Below are 20,432 nucleotides of genomic sequence, written 5' to 3' on the forward strand. Positions count from 1 at the left end.
CCTATTTTGCATAATTTAAAGTAAAACTTGGTGATCAAGATAAGTCTTGGGCCCCTCACAAGGTGCGCAAGCAGTGTTCGAGAGCTTACGAATGTGGACAAAGGGAACACATGATAAATTGCCATTTGGTATACCTGTGGTTTGGCGAGAGCCCAGAAATCATTCAAGTGACTGTTCCTTTTGTATAGTGAAAACATCAGGATATAACAAGAATATAAATGTAAAATAGAGTATCCTCATCTACCATCAGCTGTATGCCCAGTGCCTCATTCAGCTGAAATCCCAGTGCCAGTTTTCACTGAACTACCCTCTTTCAAAAAACAGGAGTATGGTGAAGAACTAAGTGAGAGCAACAATGAAGATTTTGAAAGTGAAAATGACTCAGTTCGTAAGGGATTTGATCAGCATGAATTGAATGATTTGGCACGAGATTTGGGATTATCCAAAAAGGCTTCCAAACTCCTAGCATCAAGACAGCACGAGAAAAACTTGCTTGAAGATGGAGCGAAGGCATCCTACTTTCCGATCAAGAGAAAGTGCATTTCTGCAGTATTTTTGAAGTGACAGTGGTTTTGTGTATTGCCATAACATACACGGTTAAATGGAGCAGTTGGGAATTCCAATCTAAAACGCAACTGATTGGCGACTGTTCATCGATAGTTCAAAGTGGTGCTTGAAGTGAGTCCTGCTCCACAATGGCAATTTATTTGGTGCAGTCCCAATTGGCCATTCATTTTGTCTTCATGAAAAATATGAAGACATAAAGAGAGTCATTCATCTGTTGCAGTATCACAAGCACAATTGGATCATCTGTGTTTACCTTAAAATGGTCTGCTTCCTTCTTGATCAGCAGCATGGATACACCAAGTATCCCTGTTGTCTGTGTATGTGGGACAGCAGAGCTCGTGAGAAGCATTAGGTGGAGTCGAATTGGCCTCCAAGATCTGACCTCAAACCTGGTGATCCAGACGTTCTACATGAGTCACTTTTTGACAGAAAGGATGTTCTATCCCACCTCTGCACATAAAACTGGGTCTCATGAAGCAATTTGTTAAAGCTTTGCCAACAGAAAGATACTGTTTCATGTATCTCATTTTGGCATTTCCTAGCCTGTCTTTAAAAAGATAAAATACCTTAATATGTACGTTAGGTAGCAGAAGTTTACTACTTGTACACAATTTGACTCACAGTAACAATATATAGCCTTTATATGAATAAAATAACTATAAATAAACAATATATTCAGATAATTTTTAAAAATTTTCTTTTGTATATACATTTTGTATGATTCTGGGACAAAGGGAGGCTATCTGTACCTTAAAAAACTGATGTGATAGAGAAAAACTGGGGTCTTTTTTGGATTCAGATGCCAAACGTTAGTCAAAAACAAGTATCTAATCTAAATGAAAATTGTGTTCCCCAGTGTAATGAAAGTAGGGGTTATTCTTAATCTAGACACAAGAAATAAAATATCATAGTTATTTGAAGGCCCTTCTAACTCCTGTTTTTCCAGGCATGTTTGCCACTGTCGCTGGGATTTCTCAGCGAGCTCCAGTGCACTGGTCAGAGAATGTGATTGGCGCAGCTGTGTGCTTCCCGTATGTCATAGCGCTTGATGACGAATTCATCACAGTCCACAGCATGTTGGATCAGCAGCTGAAGCAGACCCTGCTCTTTAAAGAAGGACACATTCTACAGGATTTTGAAGGTACCAGTTTATACAGAAATCTTAACAAAAGTTATTTATCAACTCTTTTTTGGTATTTCTTCTATAAATGCTGTTCAAGGCCCCTTAGGAGCCAGACCTTAGGCTGAGCATAGCAGATACACAGAAGATGGTAACATGCATTCTACACTGCAGAGGCTTCAGGATTAATGGGAGAGAGAAGTCAAACAATAGCTACAGCAGTCAAAGAGCTTTATAGAATGAAATAAGGATAATTGGGAAAGCAGAGGAAGAAGTATTTCCTAGAATATCAGGGAGGGCTTCCTGAAGGAGGTGGTATTTGAGCCAAACCTTTAAGGGTGAGTATGAGTCAACCAAGCAGCTCTGGTGTGAAAAAACCTTCAGGTAGAGAGTAAGGTGCATGCAAATCTGCTGGAGAGTGAACCCTGCATTTCAGACCATGCAAGCGGCTCAGTGTGACTGTGGTGCATGGCCTGTGAGGAGGGGTGGTGTCAGATGAGGAGACCAGGGCAGTCAGGGAGGGACTGCCTCTTGTGTGCAGTGATGAGCCAGGAGAGCAATCTATTTTACTTCTTAATGTTATTATGAATGTTGTCAAATGACTGAAAAGTTGAGAGAAAAACAAAGTGAAGTACTGCACACCATTCACCTAGATGTAACACTTATTAACATTGAAAGGAAGTGGAAGACATTATGGCATTTAATCCATGATACTTCCTAAGAAGGGCATTTTCCTACATAGCCACAAAGCCCTTTTCACACCTTAGAAAATGAGCTTGAACGTCCTGCCTGTGTTCAGATTTCCCCAGTTGTCCTAAGAATGCCTTTTATGATATTTTCCTCAAAGCAGGAACTAATTAGATTGATGCATTGTACTTGCTGTTTAAGGATCTCAGCTGACCGCACATCGACCTTCCTTTTTGAGATGCTAGGGATATAAACTTACTGAGACTCAGTCCCCACATTAATAAGCACATCAGATACCAGTTGGGGGCCCTGACACATGCTTTGGGGAAGAGCACATTTCATGATAGTGTTACGGTGCTAGGGGGGTGGGGTCATGGACACCAAGAAGCTGATGACAGAACCCACCCTCAGTGGGAACAAGGGAGACATCCTGGAACAAGGGACACTAGCACAGAGAAGGGACAGAATCTCATCTTGAGTGTGAAAAAATTTACTTTGCTTGCAATCATGGAAGACAGACCATTTAGACAAGAGAGCAGAGCAGAACGATGAGGGGTAGGGGGTAGAACAGTGATGCAGGCAAGTAGAGGAGGGCTTGGGTGACCAGGCAGTGGGGCTGGGGTGGAAATGATTTCAGGGAGAGGAGAGTTGAGAAGCAGCAAAGGCTTGGCTAACACTGAGCTGTCCTTCAGACAGACAGAAAAGATTGTGCCATTGCTTCCTGTGTGTACATAATAGCTTAAAAAGTATCTCCAGAAGAGAGCAGAACTCACAGAAAAGCTTTGTACTATGAAGGGAGGTAGCCTTGGATGGTAGTTCCGACTCTTGGGTGGACTGACTGTGCAAGATCCCCCAGGTGAAATGAGGGTGACAGTGTTGGCCACAGGTCCAGTTGACTCACAGCTTTGCAGGGAAATTAATGAGGTAGCACCAAGACGTGGAGGTATTTGGATGGTAGTTGAATATGAAATACTGTCTCATCTTCAGAATGCTCTGTATTATAATCTTAGTTTCCTGTAAACAAACATGGAGAGAAGATGAATTTTTAAAACCTTTGTATGTGGTATGTCATAATTCTTATTGATAATTTTTCATAACTAATCTCTGTAACCTCATTGGACTATATATTGGGTATCTTCTCAACTAGTTTTAAATTTATCAGCACATTCACATTTTAAAAAATGCAAGAAAACATTTTATACTTCAGAAATGCAGTGTGAACAGTTTGTCCTTTGCTGACAGTTGAAAGTATGGGATGAAGAAAAGAGAAGCATCATAATTTCTAGTTGCTGTAGGAATTCTGTAAAAGGTATATTGGGACAACATGGAAGAAATTGGTCAACAAACCAGATGGGATCCTGTTGCGGGGGAAGCAGGATGTTTTGCTGCAGGCAGTATGTCTTTCCCTTCCTAACAGTGTTGAATTTCTTCCCAGGAAGAGTGATTGTCGCCACAAGTAAAGCCGTTTACATCTTGGTTCCATTACCTCTGGAAAAACAAATACAGGATCTTTTAGCAAGCCATCGAGTGGAGGAGGCTTTGGTTTTAGCAAAAGGAGCCCGGAGGAACATTCCAAAGGAAAAATTTCAGGTTTGTAATTAGCTAGTCATAGAAAGCATGCCTCCAAACCACCAAGCCAAAATCATTTGGATTTAACCCCCATTCAGGGGCCCTTCCTGTGTGCCAGACCTTGGAGATTGCGTTTATATCTGTTACTGAATTTCTCAGCACATCCACATTGTACAGAGAAAAGGAAACAGGCTGCAGAGCAGCCAGGCAGCTGGGCTGATGGGACTTCTGACTTCATTCTTCACATACCAAGTTGTCTTTCTAATCACCTTTCTCCTTCAGTGGGCCTTCAGAGAAGGATAAGGGGCATAAGCCTTAAAAACCAAAAGAGTAACATCAGGTTAATTTGTTTCCTAATACTGAATTTGTATTTGTTGGGATGGGGTGACTTTTAAGAGTTTAGATTTGTATTATCTTCAGGAAAAGCTTTGTTAACTATACTGATAACCATCTAATATGGCAGGAATCCATCTAATTAATTTCCTTAGGAGAAAACATTAACGAACTTAAACACTAACTTTCATATGGTTGGTACAATAAATATAATGGATATAATAATCACAAGTTATTTGTATGTCTGATGAAATCGAGTTCCCTCCCTAAAAATTACTACTTGATCAACTGTTAGGTTACTTCAGGTTATTCTATGTAGTTGAGAGAAATAAAATGTATGTGTGCACTTCATATGAATATCTAAGTTGATCATTATAAGTTCTCATGAATTAAGAGTAGTCCCTTGATTGTTACAAATGGATCAGGTTTTCACATAAGTATGTGATTATTGTGGAATGAAATGATGCTTTTTGGCCTCAGTTGCTTTATGCCGAAAAGGGTAGATTCTGAAAGTGAAATACAGGAGGTATACTTTATGGTTTTGGGGTGTGAAAAAGGGTGTCTTTTACATATATATAGATTTTTACTCCTCATTCAAAGATGTGTCTGTTGATTTTTAGAGAGAGAGGAAGGGAGAGGGGGGCGGGAGGGAGAGAGAGAGAGAAACAGAAACAACAATCAGTTGCTTCTGCATGCACACTAACCAGAGATTGAACCTGCAACCTAGGTGCATGCCCTGAATGGAAATCAAACCCGCAACCTTTTCGTACATGTGACGATATTCCAAACCACTGAACCACCTAGCCAGAGCTGTATTTAAATATTGATAAACTTATCTTCCTTCCTAATTTTTTAAAAAAGATTTTATTGATTTTTAGAGAGGGGAAGGCAGGGAGAAAGAGAGGGAGAAAAACATCGATACAGGAGAGAAACATAGATTGGTTGCCTTTCCCACACACCCAGATGGGGACCTGGTCAACAACCCAGACATGTGTCCTGGTTGGGAATCAAACTGGCGACCTTTCAGTTCCCAGGCCAGCACTCAATCCACTGAGCCACAGCAGCCAGGGCTTCCTCATAACCTTCTTTTTTTTAATTTTTTTAACAGCCTGATGTGATTTAAAAAAATTTTTTTAAATTTATTTTAGAGTGAAAGGAAGGGGGAGAGAGAGAGAGCAAGAGAGAAACATTGATTTGCTATACAACTTATTTATGCATTCATTGTTGCTTTTTGTATGTGTCCTGACCAGGTATTGAATCCACAACCTTGGCATATCAGGACTTTGGGACGATGCTCTCACCAGCTGAGCCAGAGCCCCTTCCTAACTTTTTAAAGTAAGACCTATCTATTAGTACTCAGCAGAGGGCAGCAAAAGCAAAAAGAAGGAAGCCCCTGCCCAGGGCCTGCTGTGCTGGGAGCACGCACTTCTGCAGTGGTTCCTTGGCTCCTCCAGGCAAGGAGGGCGGCTGCGCTGAGGAGGTGCCGGATCAGACTGCCACAGGATCTGAGACCTGCTTCTGCCCACCTTGCTCTTAGCACCTCTGCCCCCCCCCCCCCCCCCCCCCCCCCCCCCCCCCGTACAGGAGGCTCAGGAGCTGCTGTCTGCAGGCCACGTGGTAGGGTGCCCTCTCCTTGCACTCACACAAGTGCATACTTTTCAGTTTGTAACATTTTCTTAAAGGGGCTATCAATGACATTTGTCCGCTTTTTGCTTTTTCTTCTCTTCTCTCTTTGCCAGGAGTAGAGATAAACAGTCAGTATTAGAGAATGTTACTAGTCATCTTGCTCTTTAATCTGATATCTCAGTTGGCGTTTTTTCTTCCTAACATGCTGTCTGCCTTCTCCTTATTGCTCCAAACACATAAATCCATCCCTGGAAATACCCTCAGAATGGTCTCAGATTCAGCCCTTATACTCAGCATCTGCTGTTACTGCTCGTGCACCAACACTTCTGTTTTGCCTGGAAGATTTTAATAGCCTCCCTTGTGTGTGTATTCACCATCCTCCACACCATTCTGGAATGATCTTTCTAAAACATAGACCAAATCCTTTGCTTAAAATATATCAGCGATGCCCTGTTGCCTAAAGTAATGCCCACCCCCTAAAGCATGCTGTGATTAGCCCAGCCCACTTCTGTCCTCTTCCCTGCTCCCCTCTTACCCCTCTGAAACATGCCTGAACCCTACACTTCACCCCAAAGGGTGGAGGACACAGGAAACTAATAACTGTTGAGCTCTACAATGTGCAAGCCCACCAAGAGGTATTTTAAAACATTGTTTTAATCCTCAAAACAATTAAAAAATAATCAGTGTCATTATGCAAAGACAGAAAGACAGGACGGCTGAGGTTGCTTTGCCTCAGGACAGGTGGCTGTGAAGTCAGAACAGCCCCCTTTACCTCTGTGCCTTCCTCCCCAGTTGGTGGAACATGCCACACGTGTTCGTACACCACTCCTCCCTCTTTGCCTTACTTGTTGGTGCTCTGCTATTACAGGAGCATACTTCCATACTCAATAAAATACTGTTTCGATAACTATGCCTGCCCTCTGAATCCTTCCCTTTCCTGCAGGCAGAACTATTGACTCCTCTGTGCTTCTGCAGTTATATATGTTAACATTTAACACACACCCATTTGCTCCTCAGCTCCACACTTCCCCTCTTCGCTTTCTGTTCCTCGCCCCTGCTGGTTTGGGCGCAGAGATACAAAGGAATGGATGAGTGGGTCATTCAGAGCTAGGAACTGGTCTCCACACAGAGTTCCGATATAATGAATTGCAGAGCAGAAGGATTTGTCATGAGAGATAACTTTTCCTAATTAGGTGTGTGTGTTTTTAAGGGCTAGATGTGCCTCTTATAATAAAGTACATTGCTTATTTTAACTTTAGGATGCTTGTGATCAAATACTAGACCCTAGGCTTAGAGAAACCAGAAAGGGAGAGAAAAGGAGAACAGATGTTCAATAGACTGGCATTTCACCATTACACTCTGTTCTCTTCATTTAAACTAGTATTGGTTTTACTTCACTGAGTTCTGAATTAGGGAGGGATTTATCCAGAAGTTTAACTGTGGGACTGGGATTAAAGGAATATTTCTTCTAGGGATCCAAAGAGACAGAATTTAGACCTGTAAAAGCCAGTGTTTCTTAAAGAAGAAAAATGTCTCTGGAGAAACTAGTGAAAGAAGAAGCCACTGACTCAGGGGGAAAATAAAGAGACCTATGTACAGGACTACTTTTTACAGTATGCTTGAAAATCATCAAGAAATCCCCCCTATAAACGCCTCATTTGTTTGCTGGAGGGCAGAGGTATTTACTCAGCCCTCCAAGCAAATGCTTTCATTCTGTGATGAAAGATACTTAAATTCGGATTCTGCTGTGTCCTGAGGAAGAAGTTTGTGAAAATAAACATTATTGAAAAGCAAAAAGAAAAGAAAAGAAAGCCTGACTTGAATTATACTAAGATTTAGGATGCTATAAAGAAAGAAGCATCAAGGAAACAAAGGTTTGTGTCAGAAAGATTTTTTTATTTGTGTCATGTGCTGTGGACAGTATTTATGTTTGAGGTTGAACTCTGACCCTGTCTTTCCCTGCAGGTCATGTACAGAAGGGTTCTGCAGCAGGCGGGGTTCATACAGTTTGCACAACTTCAGTTCCTGGAAGCTAAAGAGCTCTTCAGGTAATTTGAGGCACTGGTAGCAAGACTTCCCTTCCAAGTGTTCCTCTGTGGTCAGGGCCTCCATTCCAGCTGTGATGCTGTAGTGGACATGCTGCAGTGGTTAGATTGTGCTTCAGGTAGAAGTGGTGAGGCTCATTCTTAACTCCCCCCACCCTCCTTAGACTTAATTTAATTGTCCTGTATCTTAAAGAGGGTGGGGGTTGAGGAGGGGTGGGCGTGACAGTACAGTGAAGAGAGAAGAGGGCAGTTCTAAAGAGTGAATCTGATAACGTGAAGGATTTTTAAGAAAACAATATTGTTCACTTGTCCTTTTCTCCAGAGATTTTACAAGAAGCTTTGAGTTTAGAAAAAGAGCAGGTGTTTCTGGGAAGACATATGAAAATGATTCTTCTTCTAAAGACATTGTAAATGGTCTTTTCCTAGTTAGCTCTCTCAGGAAGTTGCATTTCTCTCATGGAAGTTTCCTGCTTTTTATGAGTAATCCTGTACCACAGTCCGTCTCGCCCCTCCTCTTGCCCATTCCTGTCTCACTGTTTCCCAGCTGCCCTTTCCTCTCACGCTGTGTGCTCAGTGAGGCCTTGGTTCACGTGGTTGTTCAGCACGCTTTGCAGAAGATTTAGTTAAACCTGCTACTATAGTCTAAATACCGTGCTAAAGCATTGCCGATTAATAAGTTTGCAAAATGTCAGTGGAATAGATTCTGCACAGTTTAGAGACATCTACAAAATAAGATGTATATGAAGCTTCTGAAGACACCCTTTTCATCTCAGTGACAACCACAGCAGAACGCCACTCTGTAGCTTGCTGTCCAGCACCTATTCTAGGCGATGTTGCAATACGGCCCATGCCACACTGGCACCCACCATGACTCTGATCTCTTGCTGTGTTACCAAATTGGTTGTACAGAACAGACTTCTGAGTAAAGAAGGAATTTCATATTGAATCATGGTGCCCTTATATATCTTTTACTTATGGAAATTCTCTGTGCTGTTATCATCTGTTCCTGGAAGATCAGTAGCGTTGGGATTTAAATAGATTCTCTGTCCCTGTGGACTGAGGTTCTTTTTTCTCTTGTCTTGCCTTCTCCCTGCAGTATTGAAGGCCTCCTCACTTGGGTCATGGCTGTCTCCCAGGACACCTTCTTTTTCTCATGGGTTCCTTTAGAATACAAGGTGAATGGTCATGACGCATTTCTAGAGAAATTCACTGATTTTGTGAGAGAATTAATATGGAGCCTGTCAGTTGTTTATACTTCGTGCTTCAGCCTCGTTATAGCTTACCTTAAAATCAACTGCTTCTCAGCTTTTGTCCAAAGTGTGACTATGAAGAAGACCCTTCTAAGACAAAATGATTCCACCTTCTCTTCCTGTGCCAACAGCAGACACTGCTACTGCTCATGATCACTGTTTCTCATTGATCTGGGACTTGTCCTCAAATTCCTTCTCAGTTTGTTGCTAGAAGCCACAACTGCTGACTAATCATGGTTGGCAGCTAAGACAGAACTTGTGTACCTTTTGTGTCATGGAGACACACACTGTGTGTCTGGTCCTCTGGGAGTTGTGCAGCCTGTTCTTGTACCCAGTGACAAGTGTGAGAACTAGGGCGTGAGGATAGGACATGCCCATCGCCCAGCGTAGATGCCACTGTGCAGTGAGTGGAGTGCAGGGGAACACTGCGGAGCATGGGCTGACATCGGAATTTGTTCTGCACCTTAAGCGATGAGCAGAAGTTTCCCAAATGGTGAACTATAGTTTATGCCAGGGTTTCTCACATATAGCTGATCAACACATTGGGATGCACCATAGGATGTGTTGTAGCAGCCTGGCCTCCCCATGCTAGGTGCCTATAGCACCCGCCACTCATGACAAAAATACACCCGGACATTGCCAAATGTCCCCCAGGGAACAACACTGCTTTCCATTGGGAGCCACTGCTTTAGGCAAAGGAACAGCAACAGTGAGGGTTAAGAGGCAGAACAATGAGGTGGAGTGGAGAGCTGGCATGGGGAAGGACATTGACAGGTAAGGCTGTCAGGTGGTTTGGGGCCTGTTTGGGAAGGGTCCAAATGCCATGCTGAGAGGATTGAACATATCCATGGGTACAGCAGACCACTGAAGGTGGGTAAAGAGCAGAGCAGGAGGAAGGAGGCCAACGCAGGAGGCTGGCAAAGTGAAGGAAGGCAGGTGAAGTGTAAGTTGCAGAAGTACAGATTCAGGCCCTGCCTCAGAAACTCCCATTTGGTGTGTCTGCAGGGGCTCTGCTTTATCTCCTCAAGAGGTTTCCCACAGGTAGGTCTGATCCTGGCCAGGGCTGGGATCCAGAGTGGGTGATGCTGCTGTTAACTGTTATCACTGTGGACAGGACTAGTGGGCTGTAGGGAGGAGAAGGAAGCGGGACCAACAATGAAGTAGAATGGAATGTTACTAGATAGGGCCTCCTGGGTCTTAAGAGGTTAGGACACTGTGCTGGCCATTTGAGTTGTTCTGAAACATTCTCAAGTCACCACAGCAATGGCCACATGAACGCTTGCTTCTGTGTCTTCTGTTAAAAGAACATTAATGAGGGCATTGTAAGTTATGGTCTTATAAAGTCCCTTCTTTATAGACCATTCAATAAACTTGTTTATAATTTAATGCCAGGAAAAACATTGGTTTTGGTTGGACTTCTGGTCAAGATGGAGGCGTAGGTAGACACTGCGTCTCCCTCCACAACTAAGAAGGAATAAAACTACCTCAAAATGAGAGACAACCAGAAGTTCCAGAAAATCGAATTGCATGGAAGCCCAACAAACAAAGATATAAAGAAGAAATACTCATCCGGACAGGTGCGACAGCTCTACCTAAGACACAGAGGCAAACAAACACAGGAGCCTCTCAAGATGAGGAGACAAAGATGTATAGCCCAAAAGAGGGAATGGATCACAGTTGCAGTGGGAGAACAAAGCAATGAGGAGATAGCCAACCTAACAGATGTAGAATTCAAAACACTGGTGATAAAGATGCTCACAGGCTTGACAGATATGCTTAAGTATGGCAAACACATAAGGGAAGAAGTGAAGGCTATGCTAAATGAAACAAAGGAAAATCCACACAAAACCTATGGTGAAAGGAAAGAAACCAGGGTTCAAATCAATGATTTGGAACATAAGGAAGAAAAAAACAGTCAACCAGTACAGAATGAGGAAACAAGAATTGAAAAAAATGAGAGGCTTAGGAACCTCTGGGACAACTTTAAACATACCAACAGCCGAATCATAGGGATGCCAGAAGGAGAAGAGGAAGAGCAAGAAATTGAAAGCTTATATGAAAAATTAATGAAGGAAAACTCCTCAAATTTGGTGAAGGAAATAGACATACAAGTCCAGGAACACAAAGAATCCCAAACAAGCTAGACTCAACGAGGACCACACCAAGACACATCATAATTAAAATGCCAAAGGTTCCAGATAAAGAGAGAATCTTAAAAGCAGCAAGAGAAAAGCAGAGAGTTACCTACAAAGGGGTGCCTATAAGACTCAGCTGATTTCTCAAAAGAAACTTTGCAGGCAAGAAGAGGCTGGCAGCAACAAGTATTCAATGTGATTAAAAGCAAGGACTTAAAACCAGGATTACTCTATCCAGCAAAGCTAGCATTTAGAATGGAAGGGCAGATGAAGTGCTTCCCAGACAAGGTAAAGCTAAAGGAGTTCATCATCACCAAGCCATTATTATATAAAGTGTCAAAGGGACTTACTTAAAAAAAAGATCAAAATTATGAACATTAAAATGACAACAAACTCACAACTATCAACAACTGAATCTAAAAGATGAAAACAAAATGCAACTAACCAAACCAGAATAGGGACAGAATCATAGATATGGGGATTATTTGGAGGGTTATCAGCTGGGAGGGGGAAGGTGGAGAAATGGGGATATGATGCAGGGATTAAGAAGCATAGTTGGTTGGTACAAAATAGGGGGAAGTTAAGAATAATATAGGAAAGGGTGAAGCCAAAGAACTTATATGCACAACCCATGGACATGAACTAAGGGAGGTGGGATTGCTGGAGGGAAAGGGAGGTACTGGGCAGAGGGGAGCAAAGGGAAAAAACAAATTGGGACTACTGTAACAACATAAAATATATATTTTTTAAAAAAGGCAAAAAAAGGAAACATTGGTTTTGGGAGGACCCTGATCAGCTGGTGTTGTGTTACTTCCTTTGTATTTCTTTGCCATGGTTTCTAGGGGGCCCGGTGCTGATTTGGTGTTCAGATGTTTTGATGTTTCACCTCAACACATGTTGTGCACGTGTCTTTCACCGTGGTCCCCTCTGTTCTTTTTGGAATCAGGTGGTGGCACTCAGTTCAGTAGTGCTTTGCCATGCTTGCACATTGAGATGGTCTCTCTGGTGCGCTTACCCAAATACCCAGCTCCCTGTTAATGCGCGCAGATGCGCACACCCCTCCGGTGTTGTTTTGTGTGCCTATGTGTGCTCTCTCTCTCTTTTTGCTTCATTTAGTTTGACACTGTAATTGCAGAAGCGGCCAGCTTGATGTCCGGGAGCTGATCTCTCTCTACCCCTTCCTGTTGCCCACCTCCTCTTCATTCACACGGTCTCACCCTCCTCTCCACGAGTATGCAGACCTGAACCAGCTGACCCAAGGGGACCAGGAGAAGATGGCCAAGTGCAAGCGCTTCCTCATGAGCTACTTGAATGAAGTCCGTAGCACAGAGGTAGCAAATGGCTACAAGGAAGACATAGATACGGCCTTGCTCAAGCTGTATGCAGAGGCCGACCACGACAGTCTGCTGGACCTGCTGGTCACCAAGAACTCCTGTCTCCTGACAGACAGCGCTGCCTGGCTAGAGAAGCACAAAAAGTGAGTGTTCTCCCCTGTGTCAGCCAGGGGCTTCATGCCAGCCCCTCCCCACCCAGCTGATAAAGCCAGTGGGTTTGAGTTTCTGAGAGATGCATCAAGTGACTACCTTGAAATCATAGTGTCAGTCTAGTGCCCCTCAGGTTAGATCACTCTCTACATTTGAAGCTAAGCCTAGCTTCGTTAGTAAATGAAGTGATCCTTAAGTTGCCTTCATGTTCCATCTAGGATTTTCCTGTGGAAGATACCACATGTTTGTTGGTACAATTAATAGTGCATGTTAGCCGCCGATGACCAATTTGAACAGATAGATAGACATTTGGATAAATAGATCATTGATCTTGTGGAGAAGAAGTTATGGCTTAGAACTGTCTTCATTATGTGCACAAGTTGGTAGGTGGCTGCCCCTGGCCTTATGCATGAGGGCAGTTGATCCCTAGTTACTGATTTTGTCACAGAGCTGGCAGCTTCTTTGCCCAAGGCAGGTGCTCTAGTTGTGAACTCTTCTGGGCCTCAGGGGTTTTTTTCTTTAAAAGTGTTGGGTGACCCCTAAACTCTATTAAGCTATAAGCTTCTTTGTCTGTGATGTTTTGTATATAATTGAAATGGCAAAAGCACTGATGAACTCCCCTGGGGCCCTTGGCAGCTGCATTGTTTGATCCTGTTCAGGTGCTGAGACAACACAGGCTCATGGCTGGTTTCCACCTGGGTATTGGCTCTTCCAGCAATTTCCCTCAGTTTCTCTCTTTAGATTTTATTTATTTATTTTTATAGAGAGGGGAAGGAAGGGAGGAAGAGAGGGAGAGAAACATCAATGTGTGGTTGCCTCTCGCGTACCTCCAACCGGGGACCTGGCCAGCAATCCAGGCATGTACACTAACTGGGAATGGAACCAGCGGCCCTTTGGTTCACAGGTCAGCACTCAATCCACTGAGCCACACTAGCCAGGGCTCCCTTAGTTTCTTGAATACACTGTGGAACAGAGAGTCATTTTATTTAGGAACCAGAAAATACACTGCTGCCTCATGGTAGTGACTTGGGATGGTAGAGTCCAGAGAATCAGTGAAACTTTCTGAAAAGTTAAGGAAAGAGAAGGATTCTAGCAGTTTGCTATCTTGGGAGTTTGCTCTTTTAGGGGAAAAATCCAACACCTCCTGGGTCCCTTGTTCCAGTCTCCTCTGGAAAGAAGGGGGACCAGGAGCTGAACACACCTGCAGAACTGGGAAGGGTGTCCATAGCTTACTGCCCAGGCAATGCCAACGTCATTGCTAATCCTTCTACTTATAAATGAGGAAATGGAGGGCTGTGGAAGGTAATCTTCTTGCTCAAGGTCATACAGGTCATAAGTATGAAGCCTAAATAGAAACTCATGTCCTTAAACTCTGGGTGGCTTCTCCCAGGACTCACCCTGATGTTCTGTTCTCTGTGTTGCCTGGCTCCTGTTGGTCTTTATTGCTGTTGTTCATGTTCAGACTCTCTACCCATTCTTTCAATAATGGTTTAGATAGCATACCTTCCAAATAGTCTTAATATTAGGTTAAAAAGGGCTAACTGAAGAGATATAAAATTATAGTAATATTTGAAGCAAATTGTAAAGCAATTTCAAGTGTGATTTTCTGTAGTAAAGTTATAGTTTTATTTGTCAGCTCATATTAGATTTGAATGTGATCCTTTTTGAAAATAGGGCATACATTTTAATATATAAGGAAATAAACAGAAATAAGGATCTTTTTGTTGTCTATAATCTGTTGTTGACCTCTTGAGTCAAATAGAACACAGGGTGAGGGTGCGGTGGGGCCAGGGCCGTGGTGTCACTGTGTGGGTGCCGCCCACAAAAGATGATAGGGAGGGGGCACTTACCATGTTGTTTTCTTTCAGGTATTTTGCACTTGGGCTGCTCTATCATTATAATAACCAAGATGCAGCTGCAGTTCAGGTTAGTTCAAAAGCACTTTAGTGTTATTTTAAAATCAATACCATTTATCTTAGCGTTGCTTTAAAAAGTCACAAATCAATAGAGACCACTTTTGTCTGATATACAAACTTTTTTTTAAGAACAAAATTAGTACTGCTTTTAGAAAGTGAATTCCTTGAGAAATGTTGGCCAAGAGTTTTTTTCTTTGTCTTTATATCTCTTTAAAGAACATTATCAAGGTTGAGGTTTTTTTTTAAGAAATAAAACTATGATTTCTTATTGAGTCACCAGACACATGACATTAGTGCCTTATTAGAAAATTAAAACTAGGAACAACTGTTTTATAATTACTTGTTCATGTTAATAAATGTATGATATTAATAACTGTTAATGACAATGATGGTTGCTGGAGAGCTGAGTAAATTATTACCCCCTGTCATCTGTGACCAAACTAAAGCTGACCAAGGCCAGTCACTTGGCCAGTTCAGACCACTGGCCAGTGGCAGAGCTGGGATTAGACCTAATGCTCCATGTGGCCCTGGCTGGGATGTGCAGCCTGAATTGAAATGGCACCAAGTGTTAGTCTTGTTGCTTGTCTTGCACCTGACATTGTATGACTGACCTCATTGCACACTCTCAGGAGACTGTCCCCCTTGCGTTAGCTGTCATTCGCTGGTATTGCTTTGTATCACACTTTCCCCACATGCCTTCTTTTGTTTTGTGAGCAGTCAAGACGATCAGCAGTACTCACCGAGCTCAAGTCAACTTTGTGACTTGAGGCATACATGTATTTGGTTAAACTGTTATGGTAGCATCATTGCAGAATAGGGTAAAAAAGAAAAATGGGTTCCCATCAGCATGCACCCAATGGCTTAGAGTAGATTTGGGTGTCAGAGATAAATTTTTTATTTTTTTAAATCACATAATTCTAAGGATTACAGCTTGATATAACTAATAGTAATAGTAGAGAGATTTCCAAAATTGAAATAGTGTGAAATCTCAATATATGACCAAATCCCACTTTTTTTTTTAAATGACACATTTTAGTGTATATGTGATTAAATTTGGTTTGGGGTATTCAGTGTTGAAGAAACTAGCACCACAAAAATTGTTGACATGCCAATAATCAGAATTAAAGAGTTTATGCTGCCTGCCTCATTTCTTGGGCTTCCTGCAGTGGCGTGGCTCAGAAGTGCAGCACAGCGGAGGGGGAGCTGGGGGACAGGTGATGCAGAGAAGGGGCTCTCCACAGCCTTGGACTGCTCTGCCCCCTGTGATGCTGCCACATTCTGCAGTTCCAAAAGTAAGCTTCAGTTTACACAGCCGGGAAGTTTCTAGATGGAATGGCAGAGCCCTTTGATTACTAGTGTATCAAAAGACCTTGTGCAAAAGGCTGTCAGGATGCTAGGGGACAGAATCAAAGTTTTTAAAAGTGTAGTATCTATCACAGTGAAAACGACTTCAAAATCAAACATCCCTGTGATGGAGAAGATGGAAGCAGCCTCCCTGATGGACATGAGTGAATTCCTTCTGCGTCAAGATGTTGTCAGTGATTGTTTTATTTTATGAAAAAATATGTTTAATACATCCACCTTTTCCCATATTTTATATAAACAATTTGTGTTACTGTGATGTCACTAAAAATGGAAGAAAAAGAACCTGGTGCTTTATTTTCTTGATTTCCTGAGCTACATCTACATTTCTTTATATCTCTTAAAAAAAATAATTAAATTTGATTTAAGCCTTTAAAATTTGTCCCACTACTTTTAAGTATTAAATAGGGCCAAGTAAGTAAGCATGCCTTTCTCAGCTGATTCTAGAAGTAATGTCAGCTTTCATTTCTTTTTCTTGTTGCTCCCTTCCAGTTGTGGGTGAACATAGTGAATGGGGATCTTCACGACTCCACACGCTCAGACCTGTACGAGTATGTCATTGATTTCCTTACCTACAGCTCGGACCAAGAGCTAGTGTGGAAGTATGCCAACTGGGCCTTGCAGAAAAGTGAGGAGGTCTGTGCTTCATACATGCATTTGGGGTCGGGGGGATGGTAAAAACAGACAAAACCTTTATTTTAGGTGTGTAAACAACATACACTTCAACCTCTCTGTCCACTTTCTTAGTTCCCCCTTCAGTATGTGCCCCCTCAGCCATTGAAATTCCAGCTCCAGGAGTAGTTCTGTATTGCAGTGCTTTGGAGACACACTGTTCACATCCTCTGTCTGGGACAGGCCACTTTTATAGAAAATAAGCATAGCCAGGCCACATTCTTAGCACCTTCTGAAAAATGTGTGTTTGTGAACACCACCCTTAAGTCTGGTGTTTTTGTTTTCTGTGGATGAGGCAGGATCAGATGGTTGCCGGGCTTGGTGCCAGGCCTGGGCCGTGCTAGGCAAACCACTGCCATGTCTCTGCTTCTGCCACCCCTGATGGGGAAGTCGTAGGGCTAGAGGAAGGAGGGCAGCCTTGACTGGGACTCGCCCATGTTGGAGGCTGAGAAAGGATGTCAATTAGAAAGTGCCAGCTGGCTGTTGGCTCTTGGTCTTTGTCAGCCTCATGCTATGCTGCACTGCTTTTCTATATCACCATGTTTCTGACAGTGATTTTACCCAAAGCATGAATCTGCAGTGCTCAGGATAAAGGTAAGACAGTGACTTTGCAAAGCATAATAACCCAGTCACTGCTGTTCTTTCAGGTTGGAGTTCAAGTTTTCACCAAGAGACCTTTGGAAGAACAGCAGAACAGTTTTAATCCATCTGATATTCTCACTTGCCTTAAGAAATACCCTAATGCCCTTGTCAGATACCTGGAACATCTAGTTATGGACAGGAAACTGCAGGTGAGCACTGCCAAACTTAGACTCGGGTGTGTAGGCTGCGGTGTCACTGTGGCAACTTAAGAGACAGAATTCCATGATGAAACCTGTTGCAGCTGGTACTTGTGTAATGTTTTCTGTTCCCTGGCTGCTCAGTCTGTACTTGTTGATGGTCTGCAGGGTAACTGGAAGTTTGTGAAAGAGATGGGAGGAATAAGTACCTTTTTTTTAAAGCCCCATCTCATCTCCACCCAGCTTATATTTTTATTCTCTATTTCTTCCTTGTTATTTCTCTTAATGGAAATGAGAGAAGCTACACCTTTTTGGAGAATATTTAAATCCTGTGGCCCTTAATTCTAAAAATGAGAATTAACCCTTTTATATTTTCCCCATAGATATTAAATTTACCTTCTCCGTATGGTGGTTTCTGAGAGGTTTTCAACCCAACAGGTGTGTTCTCTTCATTATCCTTGAGAACCTGCCCAGCTCCCGCCAGCATGGCTGGGTCTGGGACTTGCTGCCAGGGCGCCCTCCAGCTTCCCACCTGCAAACACATGTCTGATTGCACCTCATTTCCTGCAGCGAGAAGAGTACCACACACACTTGGCTGTCCTCTACCTGGACAAGGTGCTGCAGCAGAGGCCTGGCGCCGACAGCAAGAGTATGGAAGTGACCGAGACTCAGGCAAAGCTCCGACAGCTGTTGCAGAAATCCGATGTGTACCGAGTCCACTTTCTGATGGGTGAGGCGATTCTCCACTGAGAAGCTTCTGCCGGCAGGGGCGGGGCACAGAGAGAAAGGCTTTGGCATGCTCCTGGTTTTGATTCTGTGGGTGATCCTTGAGCCCTTTGGCACACAGCCCCCCTAGAGGATGGGGCGAAGCTTCTCCTGCCTCCCCCTCCACAAATGGATGGTGGTCCTTTATCTGCAGTCAGCTATCATTAATCAAAATGGTTCTGTTCCGTAAAGTCTTCACAAAGACTGCATCAATGAGTGCCAAAACATTGCAGCTAGAGAAATACAGGGTTGGGTTCCTGCGTACCTCTGATTCCAACATTTTTCTCAGCCCGTCAATACATGATCTTGTTTTATGAGCATTTCTGTTTAATGGCACCTTATTTAATATTTAATTGTTTGTTAACATTGAACTCACATCCAATAGTACTCTTTTTTAAAAAAATATATTTTATTGATTATGCAATTACACTTTTCCCAATTATTCCCCCTTTGCACCCCTGCACCTGGTACCTCCCTTCCCTCCAGCAGTCTCCCCCCTTTGTTCATGCCCATGGGTTATGCATGTAAGTTCTTTGGCTACTCCAGTTCCTATACTGTTCTTAACAGCTCCCTGTCTATTTCATACCTACTGACTGGTATTTCTTAATCCCTGCGTCTTTTCCCTCATTCACCCCCTCCCCCCGCCCCCCTCCCAGCTGATAACCCTCCAAATGATCTCCATATCTATGATTTTGTTCCTGTTCTGCTTGTTTGCTTAGTTTGTTTTTCAGATTCAGTTGTTGATAGTTGTTCATTTGTTGCCATTTTAATATGGCATGGTTTTGATCTTTCTTTTCCTTAAATAAGTCCCTTTAACATTTTATATAATAATGGCTTGGTGTTGATGGACTCCTTCAGTTTTACCTTGTCTGGGAAGCACTTTACCTGCCCTTTCATTCTAAATGATAGCTTTCCTGGATAGAGTAATCGAGATTGTAGGTCCTTGCTTTTCATCACTTTGAATACTTCTTGCCAATTTCTTCTAGCCTGCAAAGTTTCTTTTGATAAATCAGCTGATAGTCTTATGGGAACTCCTTTGTAGGTAACTCTCTGCTTTTCTCTTGCTGCTTTTAAGATTCTTTCTCTTTCACCTTTGGCATTTTAATTATGATGTGTCTTGGTGTGGTCCTGTTTGGGTCCATCTCATTTGGGATGCTGTGCTTCCTGGATTTATATGTCTCTTTCCTTCGCCAAATTAAGGAAGTTTTCTTTCATTGATTTTTCAAGTAAGTTTTCAATTTCTTGCTCTTCCTCTTCTCCTCTGGCGCCCCTGTGATTCAGATGTTGGTACATTTGGAGGCTCCTTATTCTATTCTTGTTTTTTTTTTTTTTTAATTCTTTTTTTCTTCTTGCTGTTCTGATTGAATGCTTTTCCTTTCTTATGTTCCAAATCGTTTATTTGAATCCTGACTTCATCCCCTCTACTGTTGGTTTCCTATGGATTTTTTAAATTTTTATTTAATGCAGGCTTCATTTCTGCCTGAGTCTTTTTTATGCTGTTGCACTACCCAGTGATTTCTTTGAGCATCCTGATAACCAGTGTTTTGAACTCTGCATTTGATAGGTTGCTTATCTCCATATCATTTAGTTCCTTTCCTGGAGTTTTGTTCTATTCATTCATTTGCATCATATCTCTTTGCTCAATTTGGCAGCCTCCCTGTGTTTGTTTCTGTGTATTAGAGTTGCTCTGACTCCCTCTCTTAGTAATGTGGCTTATTATAGAAAAGGCACCTGTAAATTGCGTGGGGCCTAGCCTAAGTTAGTCACCAGGCAAAGCAACCTGTTTCATGGCGCTGTGTGGAGAAGGGCTCTGAGAGGGGACAGTGCTGCTGCCTGGCCTCTGGAGATTGCCTGGGAGGAAGCTGTCTCCTGATACTCGCCCCCTTACCAGTCACTTCACTTTCTCCCCTTCTCCTCATCTGCCACTTGTGCCCTTCCAGCTGTTGCCTCTGATTCCCAGAGGGGGTGGGTCTGTTTGAGTTCTAAGTTCATTGTGGACTCTTTAAGAGATGCCTCCTGAGAATCCCCGAGTTTCTTCTGCCTCTCCAACTCCCACTGGTTTTTGCAGCCAGAAGTTATGGGGATTTATCTTCTTGGCACTGGAACCCTGGGCTGGGTGGTC

The 20,432-nt window shown here is 42.8% G+C and overlaps 1 protein-coding gene across 1 annotated transcript in view; it reads left to right on the top strand.

Moving 5' to 3' along the window:
- Positions 1-20,432, top strand: part of TGFBRAP1 (transforming growth factor beta receptor associated protein 1) — a 58,154-nt gene that overhangs the window by 32,376 nt on the left and 5,346 nt on the right. Inside the window, exons 3-10 of the mRNA XM_090281871.1 lie at positions 1,514-1,708; positions 3,810-3,964; positions 7,868-7,950; positions 12,468-12,809; positions 14,685-14,742; positions 16,587-16,730; positions 17,414-17,557; positions 18,116-18,275. Coding sequence (XP_090137997.1) covers positions 1,514-1,708; positions 3,810-3,964; positions 7,868-7,950; positions 12,468-12,809; positions 14,685-14,742; positions 16,587-16,730; positions 17,414-17,557; positions 18,116-18,275 — 1,281 coding nt within the window. The remainder of the gene's footprint in view (positions 1-1,513; positions 1,709-3,809; positions 3,965-7,867; positions 7,951-12,467; positions 12,810-14,684; positions 14,743-16,586; positions 16,731-17,413; positions 17,558-18,115; positions 18,276-20,432) is intronic.

The sequence above is a fragment of the Furipterus horrens genome, unplaced genomic scaffold (genome assembly GCF_987537825.1).
Source record: "Furipterus horrens unplaced genomic scaffold, mFurHor1.1.pri manual_scaffold_6, whole genome shotgun sequence".
Lineage (NCBI taxonomy): Eukaryota > Metazoa > Chordata > Mammalia > Chiroptera > Furipteridae > Furipterus > Furipterus horrens.